This window comes from Cetorhinus maximus, chromosome 23 (assembly GCF_964194155.1).
Source record: "Cetorhinus maximus chromosome 23, sCetMax3.hap1.1, whole genome shotgun sequence".
Taxonomy (NCBI): Eukaryota; Metazoa; Chordata; class Chondrichthyes; order Lamniformes; family Cetorhinidae; genus Cetorhinus; species Cetorhinus maximus.
Window position 1 is genome coordinate 1617638 of NC_135901.1, and position 14851 is coordinate 1632488.

The 14851-nt window shown below is 45.1% G+C and overlaps 1 protein-coding gene across 1 annotated transcript; it reads left to right on the forward strand.

The window, feature by feature from the left end:
- The first annotated feature begins 2468 nt into the window (after positions 1 to 2468).
- LOC144697705 (interferon-inducible GTPase 5-like) lies at positions 2469 to 3638 on the forward strand. The gene has a single exon (XM_078569713.1). It carries the CDS (start codon positions 2469 to 2471, stop codon positions 3636 to 3638), a length of 1170 nt encoding a protein of 389 aa, XP_078425839.1.
- The last annotated feature ends 11213 nt before the right edge of the window (positions 3639 to 14851 follow it).

The window sequence follows — 14851 nt, forward strand, 5'->3', positions numbered from 1 at the left end:
CTTTTGGCATTGTATCATAGTATTTCTTGGATTGATGTGCAAATCAAAAGGTTGAATTTGAGTGGATTGTTTAGTTCTATGCTGTCAGAATTGACTTCCCCTGGTCAGTGACCCTGATAGCTTGCTTGAGATCTTTTGAAGCAATGATTTACCCGCGCACTAACATAGACAACTGGTCATAGAGGGCCCTGTGCCTTGCGGTTGTCCTCTCTACATCCGAGTAGAAATGGGTTTGGTTGACTTCTTGCATATGGGACTTGCCTCCATTAGATGTAATTAATCCTGCATTTATTTACACTGCCGTCCAGCTGAATGCTCGACCATCACCGTTGACCATCTGCAGGCTGAATAGTTTCTGCATTTGTACAGCACGGGGAGGCCGTTCAGCCCACCCTGCATGTACTGACTCTTATCTGATTAGTTCCGCTCTTGTGGTGTTCCCTGTAGCCTTAAAGTTACAGAAATAGGAATATTCGTTTTAGAATCTGTTGCTGCCATCATTTCACAAGCGTTTTTTAAAAAAAAAGTTTCTCGTGTTGCTACGGTTTTTTCAGCAATCCCCCGTTTAAAATCTAACTCTGCTGCCATTGAACGGTTTGTGTTTTTTTTTAAGAACTTCAATGTCCTCTTAAGCTTCTCCATTCTCAAGAGAGCAATCCCAGCTTCTCCACGTTGTACCTGTAAGAGGAAAAGCTGATACTGATTATACCAAGGACTATGAACACAGATTTTAGTTAAGAGACGGGGTGTGTAGGAAGAGGAAGAGGAAGAGGAAGAGGAAGAGGAAGAGGAAGAGGAAGAGGAAGAGGAAGAGGAAGAGGAAGAGGAAGAGGAAGAGGAAGAGGAAGAGGAAGAGGAAGAGGAAGAGGAAGAGGAAGAGGAAGAGGAATTTTATTTTTTAACACCGCGAGGGGCGGTGGAAGTGGGTGGATGAATGATTTCAAAAGTAGTGGCATTTTTTTCCCCAAGCCTCCGTTTTGATGTGATCCAATTTTTATTAACCACTCCACAGCAAACTCGAGGGTAGAATCGGAGGAGTTTATTTTACACGTACAAAGCAGGGTTTGCCACACCACACACCCCCACCCACTTTTACATTCATACAAAAGAGGGATAAAGGAAGAAGTACAGGGCAAAGACCACAGAAAATAGGAATTATTTCACTGGAGTCCAGAATCAAAGGTCCAATGATGTATTCCTTTCAGAGTCGGCAGGTTGAAGACTAATCCTGGATAATTCGCTTTTCCAGTGCGCAGAACTTCTATGATGAGATTAATTAGCTTTGTAGGCACTGGTGCAGTAAGTTCCAGTAGAAACAGTGTAGATGGGGACTAGGGCCATTTAAACTTGGACAGAGTCCTGGTTCTGCTGCCACTTCTTCTATGGAAGATAGCAATCTGCTTCGCAGCTCCACAAGGCAGGGTAACTGGTTCTCCCAGCTAGGGTGGTGGGGGAATCATGTGATATGACTCCCACTTCTCCACTTTGGTTCGGACAAAGGATTTATTTATATTCCTTAGTCTGGATTCTTGATGGTTAATGTTTCAACCATTAATCATTTCCAAGAGGTTTTGGGGTCCTTTGAACTATTAGACTGGTCTTCTCTGTTGGACAGGCCTTGGCCTTAGAAATGTAATTGGTCTTTGTACAATTCCCTTGGATTTGATCTTTGCAGTCACAACAATCATTGGCATCTCTTCAGAGATAACGAAGTGGCAGCTGTTCTGAGTGCCAGGAAGTTACTTTTTGAGTCGGCCAGCAATAGCTCCAGTCATTTGTAAGCCTTCATCCAGGTTTTTTCAAACATGTAATTTAGCCATTTAAGTTTCATAAAAGTAGTGAGATCTTGGCTACAGGACAGCAGAATTTGCAGGACTACAGGGGAATGGCACTAGCTGAATTGCTCAGTTGACAGATCGAATGGCCTCCTTGTGTGACAAATCTTGTTGTTGTATCTAGCAGACTAGCACGCAAGAGATTAAAATCAGGCCTCCATCTATACAAAGTGACCTGCCTGTTTCCTCAAGGCCTGAGAAAAAGGTGACTTTCCTCAGTTGGCATTGAGTTAATTTTTTGATTCATTCATGGGGCGTGGGTGTCAGAATTAACCGCATGTAGGCCAGACCAGGTAAGGACAGCAGCAGATTTCCTTCCCGAAAGGGCATTAGTGAACCAGATGGGTTCGTGGCCATCACTAAATTTTTAGTACCAGATTTTTATGGCGTTCTCATTCCACCATCTGCCATGACAGGATTTGAACCCGGGTCCATACAGCATTGCCCTGTCTCTCTGGATTACTAGTGCCATCCATTACGTGGCACCTCCACTCCCTCTCTCCTCCCACGTGTGTTGTTTGTGGGTCTAAGAAACGGAAGGAGGACTCTTGGAGCTCATCGGTGTGTTCATTATTTGTTCTATGCTGTAGATTAGATTCTAACTCTGGTTTATTTTTCTCTCAGTTTACGAGCATGGATTTGGAAATTGCGGGGATTATAGGAAGATTTTCAGATGCCATGAGCCGTGGCGGGATATCCAAAGTGGCATCTTTGGTGAAAGCTGAGAGGAGCAGATTGGAAAGTGTGACGGTTCATGTGGCGGTCACCGGGACCCCGAGAGTGGGGAAGTCTGCTTTCATTAATTCAGTCATGGGTTACAAGGATGGCGAAGATGGCGCGGCACCCACCGGCCCCGCCCAACAGGTGACAAAGCCGGCGCCTTACAGCCGGCCGGGGAACCCCAGCTCCGTGTTTTGGGAGCTGCCCAGCGTTCGGGGACCCGGCTTCTCGTCGGGCCACTACCTGAAGACGGTGGAGGTCGACAAGTACGTAGGCTTCTTCATCCTGTCGTCGACGTGGTTCACGTGGGAGGTCGCAGCCCTTGCCAGCGAGCTCAGGCGGATTGGCAAGCAGTTCTACTTCATCCGCACCAAGATTGACTTGGGCCCTCCTGGCTACAGGGAGAAGAAGTTCGTTGAGGACGTCCTGAATGTTTTCACCGTCGACTACTTTGCAAACCTGGACATTGAATACGCGATTGCTCACTTCTTCTGTGTCTCCTCCCACCAGGTTGACAGGTTCGACTTTCTGGAGTGCGTCCAGGCTCTGCAGAGAAATTCCTCTCCTCCACTCCAGAAACACGCCCTGCTGCTCTCCCTGCACTACTTGGCCAACAAGATGAAGCTGAAGGACTCTCTGAGGGAGTTCATTCCGGTGTCGGCGATCTACAGCTGCCTCATCAACCCCATCCCGGTCGAGCAGCTGCCTTACCAGGCCAATGTCCACTTTCTGTACAACGAGATCCGGCTTTACCGCGTCCTGTTAGGGCTGGACTACCCAGCCTTGAGCAAAAGGGCCAAGCTGATTCGCCGGCCGACCTTTGTCCTCTCGGATGAGATCCAGACCACGATGGCGAGAATGCTGACGGAAAAGGGCGTCTCGGTGGAGCTGCTGAAGTGGACGAAGATAAACGTGTCAGTCCCGCACAGCTACGTGAAGTGGATTCCCTTCCTCGAGACCCTGCCTGGAGGGAAGCTGTCTGGGGCTTCCACCATCCGCTTGTTGGATACCATGCTGCAGAAGTTTACGGACGATGCCTACCGTGTTCAGAGGAAAATGGAGGATGTACTGAAGGGTGAATAACACTGTTTGAGGCCTAACAATCTAATGGTGTTTGGTACACATGAAGGGAGAGGAAACCTCAACTTCAGTATCAAAGGCCAACGTTGGTATCCTCTGGTGGGTGACGCGGCTTAATTCCCTATTCTTCTCCTCCATAGTCTGCAATGTAACCTTGTTGCAGAGGCATTCCATGCTCTGCCAGTCCAAAAGATTGTTAATGCACAATGCCTTCTATTCAGATACAAAACATAGCCGTTTCATCGCAAGACCTTCACCTGTCACAACTAACTAAATGAGATTGGCTTGCAGATGAAATTCTACTTGGCAGTCCACATGGGCATGGGCCAAAATTGAAGGCTAGGCACTACAAGACTCGTATTTCACTGCAGCTGGTAGCTGCCATGCTAGGTGAGTGTGAGGTTTTGCCTAAGCACATTACTGCAACCCTCCAGCTGTTGTCAATGCAACATATTGACTGACCCTCTTTGTCTGAATGAGCAACATACAAAAGAAAACACATCTGGGTTAAGTTTAAGCTGTATTGTACATCCAAGTGTTGATGCAATATTGGGGATCATTTCTTCTATCCATCCCATGTTAAAAGTAGCAATAGCTCTTGTAGATGTTGTAATAGTAAACACCATCATTTAACAGCCAATGACCGTCTCTGGAAGCCCTAGTGTAGATTGAATTGCTGACTCTCCACTTTTAAAGATGATGGGCGTGATATTTTTGACTTAAACCTGAGTCCAGTGTGGTTGTCGAGCAACACTTCAATTTTTAAAAAAAATTGAACCTTTGTTTCAAGCACATAAACACTAATTGAGGCCAATATTTTGGCAGAATGGCTGACTATTGACGGCACTGCTTTGTTTTCCTCTCCTCCCAACAGGAGGAGGTAGTAGAAACTTGTCACTGCAGGGGGAGTTGGTGGGTGAAAGGCCAGGATTCAATAAGGAAATGCCAAATGTGTGCAAAAGAAATGAAAGATGTGATTTCTGAGCAATGCAAGTAAACTCACTTTTTTTGCTGAAAATGTAAACAAAGCTGTTTCTTGTACAGATTACAGCTGAGTGAGTCTCATTTTATTTCACGAAAGGAATGCTATTGGGAGTGTCAAAATTCGCACAACTTAACGTTTCAGTCTATTTCCAATTGATAACTGAACTCACTACGGTTATTTGAGGAACTTCAGAATTTAAATAAAATTATTAATGTGTACGGTGACTGTTATCTGACTTTGCAAAGTAGCTTTAGTGAAGGGATTAACTGCAGTTGAATTTTTTTTAAAAAAAATGAATTTATAAAAAAAAAGCTTCAACATTTTGTTAACTGCTGCATGAAACCTGTTTGTCATCCACTTTTTCATTTTCCTGTTGAAGAATTTCCTGTAAATACTGATTTCATAAATGCAGGTTTGTATGTGGGTCATCAAAGACTTTTGTGTTAGAGCTGTCTGTCACTCGTGAGGAATTGATTTATTAAAATGAATAACTTATGCAATTTATCCTGGAGTCAGCTACCTTGGAATTTTTTTCTCTATGATAACTGTGTAGTTATGTTTCTGTAAAACTGGATTAGGTATACACACGTTCCCAAACCCTGGATAACTTTAAAAGCAATTTTTGTTTAGATTTGCAGCATAGTGAAACTATTTGGCCCATGTCTGTGCCAACTGGGATTGGTCCCTAGCCTTGTGGGTTACAGCATGACACGCAGATTTCCAAGTGCACTTTTTGGGGAAGTGGTGGTGTAGTGGTATTGTCACCAGGCTGGTATTCCAGAGACCCAGGGTAATGCTCCGGGACCTAGGTCCAAATCCCAATGGTGAAATTTGAATTCAATTTGCAAAAAAAAAAAAGTAGACCCCATGTCTGACCATTTTTCTTGTTGTAAAGTCCCATCTGGTTCACTGACCTTCAGATGTCCTTGTCCTTATCTGGCCTACATGTGACTCCAGATCCACAGCAATGTGGTTGACTCTTAATGTCTGAACAAGGTCAATTAGGGATGGGCAATAAATGCTGACCAAGCCAGCGATGTCCACTTCCAATAAATGTGTATAAAGTTGCTGTCTGTACCCATCACATATGAATTTCTAAAAAATCATTCATGGGATGTGGGCTATGCTGGCTGGGCCAGCATTTATTACCCATCCTTAGTCGCCCTTGAGGGTGGTAGTGAGCTGCCTTGAACAGCTGCAGTACCTGTGGTACAGATACACCCACAGTGCTGTTAGGGAGGGAGTTCCAGGAGTTTGACCCAATGACAGTGAAGGAATGGCTGATATATTTCCAACTCGGGATGGTGAGTGACAATGATGGCAACTTCCAGGTGGTGGTGTTCCCATGTGTCTGCTGCCCTTGTCCTTCTAGATGGTGGTGGTTGTGGGTTTGGAAGGTGCTTTGAAGGGGATTTGGTGAATTCCTGCAGTGCGTCTTGTAGATAGTAGCAGCAGTGTGTACCATCAGTGGTGGAGGGAGTGAATGTTTGTGGATGGGGTGCCAATCAAGCGGGGCTGCTTTGTCCTGGATGGTGTCGAGCTTCTTGAGTGTTGTGGGAGCTGCACTCATCCAGACAAGTGGAGTATTCCATCACACTCCTGACTTGTGCTTTGCAGATGGTGGACAGGCTTTGGAGTCAGGAGATGAGTTACTTGTCACATGGTTCCTGGCCTCTGACCTCTCGTAGCCACAGTATTTATAGGGCTAGTTCAGTATCTATGCCCATCTAATCCTTCTGCCAATGACATTAAATTTGTCTCCTGGTTGTTGAAGGACACCAACATTCCCCTTGGTGAGGTCAATCTGTGGGCAATGGTGGGCAGGTAGCAAATGATCCATTCAGAGGGGTGTCTTCACTTGGTGTACCTTTCTCTTTGAAGGCCAAGTGACAGGTTCTGTCTCGGGCATTGCACCATGAAGCTGCCAAATGACATTGGGGATTGTTGCCACTGGCCATTTGTGGCATAGCATGCCAACCTAAAAGAATTGACTCCCAGGTGCAATTGTCGATGGTTAGGGCCTTCGTGTCATGGCTACAATTATCCCTGAACCATTGCTTTGGTTGTCCACTAGTAATTTGTGTCCATGTACCTTGCTACACGGAAGGTCCTTGGGAGTGTGGCCATCTTCCATTGTTATAACCACAGCCGGTGTTAATTGCTGAGCAAACCAAATCTCAGGGAAACTTGTCTTATGGACTATACCCTTTGTTTTGTATTCTGAAAACAAAGCGATGTACTGATCTTAGTAAGAAGTCCAGTAATGCTTTTACTTTTATTTCTTAAAATCCCAAAAGTTTTATTAGCAACAATAAAAGGAAACCTAAACACACAAGATTAGTTACACCATTAATGTTAGTTTTTTAAAAAACATTCCCCAAAGAAAGGAAAATTCTACTTGGTCAATCCTACAAGTAAACACCTCCCAGGCAACAGTCCCTTTATAGATGGTTAACTATAAAATCCAGTAATATTACACAAGGTGAAGTGTTGTAGCTTTAATAAAGGCATAGCACATGACCTCTAACCTCTTCCACTCTACGTTGGAATCCACTTCAAAATAAAACTGCTTGTTGCAGCCCAGGACTTTTCTGTTGACTGAATGGCCGGTTCAAATGGCAAACTCTCCGGGCCCAGAGCTCCAGCTATCTCTAATCCTAAACTCTTTCCCCTTCCATCCCAGTTCCATTGTTCTCACACCTCTTTGAAACTCAAATCCATCCACATATAAAATCTTTTTATGTTTCTGTCTTGTCTTTGCTTTTGGGGTCAATAAAATCTACCTATGGAACTCCCTGCGAAATGTAAAGATGTTTTTTGGCATCTCTGATTCCCCTTTGATATTCAAACAAACTCTCAACTTCTCGAAAAACGCAAATTTTAGATCTAACCTAGTTACTTGTCCCTCAAGCTAAACACCGCTATCCTTTACATCTTTCAAAACCTCAAGACAACCTGACTCCTATTAATCTCCTACATGCACCTGGGCGAGTGTGCACCCACTGACTCTGTTTGAGTACCAACACACTTAGGCAGTCCTCTCAAATACAGAGCTCCTGAGGGAAATGGGTACTTCATATCCACTCTGCATCATGGCCCTCTTCATTACAGATAAAATGCCTAATTTTGTACACTACTTACGTTCTACTCCTTGGTCTCCTCTGTTCCAAAGAAAGCGAAATAGGTAACATTTCCTTTAGTGGAAGGGCCAGATTTAAGGTGAGATCGCAGCCAATAAATTGCGTTCCATTTTAGATAAGAAGCCTGCGAGTTTGAAGTGGGTGTGGAGGATTCTGACGACTAAACCTCAAATATTTGCATATTGGCGAATAAATAATATTATTACCAAGTTGGTGAGTCCCTCTGGGTATCGTCTATGCTAGCAGAATAATTTAATATGCTACACCATCAGCACATTTGGCATCTTGACTTCCCAACGTATGGTGTGTTTGGGGGGGAAAAAATCTTAAAATGAGTCTCAAATATCCAACCATCTCTATGCAGAATCCCTCAAAAGCATAATTATGCGTAATTATTCCTGCAGTTTATTTTTTAAACTAAAAAGGCCATCCAACCCCAGCTTCCTCTTCCCAAGCCAGTATGCCCAGTGGTGAGGCGCAAATCACTCCAAACCCACTCTGTTACGCAGGACAGGTCTTTCATATGCCTGATACCAGACTCCGGAAGCAACTGCTGTACTCAGAACTCAATGGAGGCAGGAGACGCTTCAGTGACACTTATTTCCCCCCCTTTCCCACCCCCCAAGTAACACCGACTCATGGGAGTCCCTGGCTTGTGACCGACCAAAATGGATGGAGGAGGTTCTTTTGTGAAGGTGAAGCCCAGGTGTCCGAGAGAGCGCGCAAACCCGTGCACGAGCCATCCGCCCCACCCTTCAATCTCCAGCTGCCTCTGCATGTGGCACAGTCTGCAGATCGTACGCTGGGCTTCTCAGCCACCATAGAACCCATCGGACTGGAGTGGAAGCAAGTCATCCTCGAACCTGAAGGGCTGCCCAAGTAGGAGATGTTAAATCACTACACAAATAATCACCTCCTTTCAAAATAAAGTTTCCCCCTCTAGCATTTCATTTAAATAGTTTTGAAAAATAATGCACGCACTGACGAGGGTTGAACCAGAACATTCAGTGACTCGTCTGTCTCAGTGCCATTATATTCCAGCTGCCAAGGAGCCTTTGATATATATTTAGACAGTGAAAATACAGCTGTAAGTAAATGGATATTGAGTCTTAAACCCAAAGTGCTGAAAGAGGTTGAGACCTATTGAATGGAAACTCCGATGGGGAATTCGGGAGAAACTTCATTTCCCAGCGAGTGGTGAGAATGTGGAAATCGCTACCACCGGGAGGAGTTGAGGTGGACGGCATAGATATGTTTAAAGGGAAGTGGAGAGACATTAGAGAGAAAGGAACAGAAGGATGTGGTAAGGGGGTGGGAGGAGGCTCATGTGGAGCAGAAATACTGGCATGCAGCAGATGGGCCGAATGGTCTGTTTCTGTGCTGCTGTCGTGTAGAAAAGTCGGCCCTTTCAAATAAAAACCTTATGGATAAATTTAATCATGTGAAATGCGTAATTTTTTTAAAGCCTCAATTTGTATGCTAGAAGTTTTAATGAGTTGAAAAAGCAAATGGAAATTTGTGTAGAAAGTTTTTGGATATATGTAGGAAAAGAGACTTTAACATTTTGTTCAATAGTAGGGTATAAGGCCACAGATGATAGTCAATGAGCCATTAGCACTTAGAAGGGAGGCCATTTGGCCCATCGAGTCCATGCTGGTCCACTGTAGAGCAATCCAGTCAGTCCCATTCCCTCTACTCTATCCCCGTACCCCTGCAAGTTTATTTCCATCAGGTTTCCACCCAATTTCCTTCTGAAATCATTCATCGTCTTTGATTCCACCACCCTCGTGGGCAGCGAGTTCATTACCACTCGCTGTGTAAAAAAGTTCTTCCTCACATCTCCCCCACATCCCCTGTGCAAAACCTCAAGTCTATGTCTCCTGTACCTCGCTCATGGGAACAGCTTTACTTTGTCTACTTTATCTAAACCTGCCCTAATCTTATTCACCTCTAACAGTGGAGATGTTAACATTTTTCCCCATAGGAAATATTGACATGATTGGAACATTAGAACATAACAAATAGGAACAGGAGTGGACCATTCAGCCCCTCGAGCCTGCTCCGCCATTCAATAAGATCATGACTGATCCTCTTGTGTTTCGATTTCCACATCCCCATCTAACCCTGGCAACCTTTGATTCTCTTGCCTCACAAGAATCTGTCCACCTCTGCCTTAAAAATATTCAATTACTCCGGCTCCACCATATTCTGAGGCAGAGAATTCGAAAGTCGCACAACCCTCTGAGAGAAAAAAAATTCTCCTCATCTCTGTCCTAAAAGGGCGACATCTAATTTTAAAACAGTGCCCCCTAGTTCTGGACTCACCCATAAGAGGAAACATCCTTTCGACATCCACCTTGTCAAGGCCGTTCGGGATCTTGTATACACTTCAATCAAATCACCCTGATTTTTGAAAACAAAACCTGACTGTATATCCAGCATGGCTTGTTGGCTAGCAGCCTGGCCGCAGGGTCAGAGGTTGTGGATTCAAGGCCCAGTCCAGTGACTCGAGCCCACAAGCTGGGCTGACACTCCTGATGCAGTGCTGAGAGAATGCTGCACTGCCGTATGAGGCTTTCAACCGAGGGCCCCCCATCTGCCCTCTCGGCTGGATGTAAAGGATTGCAAGGGTACTATTCCGAAGTAGAGCAGAGGAAATATCCCTACTGTGCCATGAGCATTTATCTCTTGGCCAATGACACTGAAAAAAGCAGTAATCACATTGGTAATCCGACAATGCGACAGTGCTTACACTTCAAAAGTACTTCATTGACTTGTAAAGTGCTGTGGGATGCCATGAAAGGTGCTTTATAAAGGCATCATATCTACCAAATTGTTTAGAATAGATAAGAGTTGTGTATTGCTGAGGAGACATGCTGCGAAGATTTTCGTCTTGCACTTAGCAGATTGGTCAAGGTGTTACTTTGGACAATGCACCAAGGGAACTGTTTCCCCCCAGGCTTTTGTTTAATTCAAAAAAAGGCGTAATGCCTGGACATGTTCCTTTTGCCTGCAGAGGACAGGTTCCTGTTTCTGAATATATGTCGCTTCTGCTAAATCTTCTTGATTGGAACTCGTGTCCCCTGAGCGTTAGCCTGGACCGCTGGATTACTAGCCCAGTGACAGTACCACTACACCGTCATCTCCCCGAAACTCTTTGGGCTACATTTAAGTTTTTAGTGGGTGGTTGCACCTCAGGAAATTTTAGTGACTCTTGATGGCCTGTGTTGACAACTCTTGTTTGGACATGGAGGCAATTATTTGGCCTTGATCAACCATCCTGGCGTTGACCGTTGATTAACTTGCCTTCGATATTTCCCCCAATTTTTCAGCAATAAGATGAGGTTATGTTCTTTTTTAGCCAGCTTAATGCCTTTTAAGGAAATATGTCCTCTTTTTCAATCCTCTTAATGCTTCTTAGGAAGATATTTTCCTTTTTTCCATATCTTAATGCCTTTTAAAGAAGATATTTTCCTTTGTTCAATTATCTTAATGCCTTTTGAGAAATGCTCTCTTCTTCAGTTATCTTAATGCCTTATAATATGCCGCCTCCATGCATTTGAGGAGATATTTGATCATCTTAATGCCTTTTAAGAAGCTTTTCAAAATTCTCCAGATTTTGGGAAGGTTCCATTAGATAGGCATAGAGCAAATGTGATTCCTTTATTCAAGAAGGGAGGGAGACAGGAAGCAGGAAACTACAGGCTCGTTAGCTTAACATCTGTCATAGGGAAAATGTTAGAAGCTATTATTAAGGATGTTATAGCAAGGCATTTAGAAAAACTCAAAACAATCAGGCCGAGTCAACATGGTGTTTTGAAAGGGGAATCATGTTTAACCAATTTATTGGCGTTCTTTGAAGGAGCCACATGTGCTATGGATAAAGGGGAACCGGTAGATGTACTGTACTTAGATTTTCAGATGGCATTTGATAAAGTGCCACACAAACGCTATTGTGGAAAATAAAAGCTCGTGGGTGTAGGGATGTATTGACATGGATAGAAGATTGGCTGGCTAACAGGAAACAGAGGGTAGCCATAAATGGATTTTCTCTGGTTGGCAGGATGTGACGAGTGGTGTGCCGCAGGGATCAATGCTGGGACCTCAACTTTTTACAAATTATGTAAATGACTTGGATGAAGGGGCAGATGGTTTGGTGGCTACATTTGCTGCCGACACAAAGATAGGTAGGAAAGTAAGCTGTGAAGAGGACATAAAGAGGGAGACATAGATAGGTTAAGTGAGTGGACAAAGACCAGGCAAATGGAGTACAATGTGGGCAAATGTGAAATTGTCCACTTTGGCAGGAAGAATAAAAAAGAAGCATATTATGTAAATAATGAGAGATTGCAGAGATCTAAAATTCTGGATGATCTGGGTGTCCTAGTGCATGAATCACAAAAGGTTAGTATGCAGATACAACAAGTAATTAGGAAAGCTAATAGAATGTAATAGTTTATGCGAGGTGAATTGAATACAGAAGTAGGGAGGTTATGCTTCAGTTGTACAAGGCACTGGTGAGACCACACCTGGAGAACTGTGTACAGTATTGGTCACCTTATTTAAGGAAAAGTTGTAAGTGCGTTGGAAGCAGTTCAGCGAAGGTTTACGAGACTAATACCAGGAATGGGTGGGTGTCTTATGAGGAAACATTGGACAGGTTAGGTTTGTATCCGCTGGAGTTTAGAAGAGTAAGAGGTGACTTGATCGAAACATTTATGATCCTGAGGGGTCAGTGGATGTGGAGAGGATGTTTTTTCTTGTGGGAGAATCTAGAACTAGGGGTCACTATTTAAACATAAGGGGTCACTCATTTAAGACAGAGATGAGGAGAAATTTTTTCTCTCGGAGGGTGGTGGGTCATGAAACTCTCTTATTTGAAAGGCGGTGGAAGCAAGGTCTTTTAATATTTGTAAGGCAGAGCTACATAGATTCTTGACTGACAAGGGGGGTGACAGGTTATCAGGGGTAGGAGGAAGTTACAATCAGATCAGCCATGATTTTATTGAATGGCGGAGCAGACTTGAAGGGTCTTGTGACCTACTCCTTCTCCTAGTTCATATGTTTGTATATGTCCTCATTTTGGTTATCTTAATGCATTTAAGAAGATATCTTCTTTTTTCAGTCATCTTAATGCCTTCTGGGAAGATATGTTCTGTATCTTAATGCATTTTAGAACATTTGTCCTCCTTTCCAGTCATTTGGGAAGATGTGTTCTATTTATCAATAATCTTAATGCCTTTTGAGAAAATATGTCCTTTTTAGTCATCTCATGGCCTTTTAAGAAGATGTGCTCTCCTTTTGCGAATGCCTTTGAAGATGTTCTGTTTTTCAGTCATCTTAATGTCTTCATCTTCATGTATTTTGAGAAGATAGGTCCCCATATCCTTTAGCATGTTAATGCCTTTTTCCGACGCATTTTTGGGGAAAGGGGCTTGTAATGGCGGGAGGGGCCGAATAACCACCCCAACCACGTGGTCCTCATTTTGAATTCCGACCGTTGGCGGGAAAGCTCGAGCCGCCCGCCGCCCGCGCGGGGTCTGGAGGTGGTGGGGAGCTGATTGGACGGCGGGCCGCCGCCGCGCGATGGGCGAAGCAGAAACGCCCGCCGTGATTGGTCGCGGGGGCGTGGCGATGGCTGTCCCCGCCCCCTCCCTGCGGCCGCCCCGGTATTTAAGCAGTTAGATGGCGTGGGAAGCGACGCCATTTGAGGATGTGAGGTAGAGGGGCTGGTCATGGAATAAAGTAGAAATAAAACATTATAAGAGGGAGCACTGTTTTTGAAATAAGGTCACTCTAATCAGGAGAGGCTCCCCTTTGTTTTAAAAAGTGAAATAAAAGGCAACCCGGACCTCATTGGGATGCCAGTTTAGGCAGGGTCAAAGGTCACCCAAATATTGGCCAACTAATGTGGCTCTGACTGCATGTCAGAACTGTTGGACTTAAATGAAAACTTTCCCTCTTAAGAGGAAAGATAGGCTTTAAGAGTTAGGAGAGGTTGTGACGTAGTAATAGAGCAAGTTAATGAAGCGTAACAGGTTGGAGGTAAGCAAGTGACCAGTGGCAGGCTGAAGAGTTGAAATAAGGCAGTAAAGGGTCTCAGAGCACCAAAGGTCCAGGTAAGACGAAATGGCAGGAGTTACGTGCACACACACACACACACCATCATCATCATCACACCATCATCATTGCATGTGGGGCAAAAGGGAGAACGGCGCCAATTTCACTTGGGATTCGCCGAGTGCCCCTCGCTCAAAGGGAGCCAGGGCGACGCCCCGGAGCGAATTGCTTTGGCGTTGCACCCTTCAGCCACCTTGCAGAGCCCTGGCCAACGTTGACCCGTGGGAGGATTTGGGTGCCCCACACCCAAAACGCGGTAAGCTGCCCCGCTGGCGGCAGCAAGCAATAAAGGGCGGCGAATGGCATGTCGGCTCTCTCCTTGCGAGGGAGGTGCTGTTTTAAGAGTAAGGAAGTTTTGCCCCCATTATACAAGGCCTTGGCGAGACCACGCCTGGAGCACACGTGCACAAGTTTCAGTCTCCTTAGCTAAGGAGACTTGCCTTTGGTGGGGATGCAGTGAGGGTTCACGAGACTGATGCCTGGGATGCTGGCATGGGGGTGAAGCGTAGAATGGCCTCCTTACTCATTCCGTGAATCCCTATGAGAGAGCCGTCCTACGAGGTGAGATTGAAATAGGGGAGCCTGTTACCGCTGGAGTTTGGAAGAACGAGAGGTGATCTGATTGAAACTTTGAACATTCTTCGAGGGTTTGACGGGGTCGGTGCTGACAGACTGTTTCCCTCCTGCGGCTGTAAAGTCTATAATGGGGGGCGGCGGGGGCGTCACAGTCTCAGGGTGAGGGGTCGTCGATTTTGGACTGAGATGAGGGGAAATTCCTTCACTCGGAGGGTTGTGAATCTTTGGAATTCTAACCCCCCCCCCCCCCCCCCCCCCCCCGCCCACCATCCCCACCGAGAGCTGTGGATGCTCCGTCGCTAAGTCTATTCAAGTCTGTGACTGATAGGATTTTGGGCGCGAAGGGATAGGGCGGGAAGGTGGAGTCGAGGCAGAAGATCAGCCGCCATCCTATT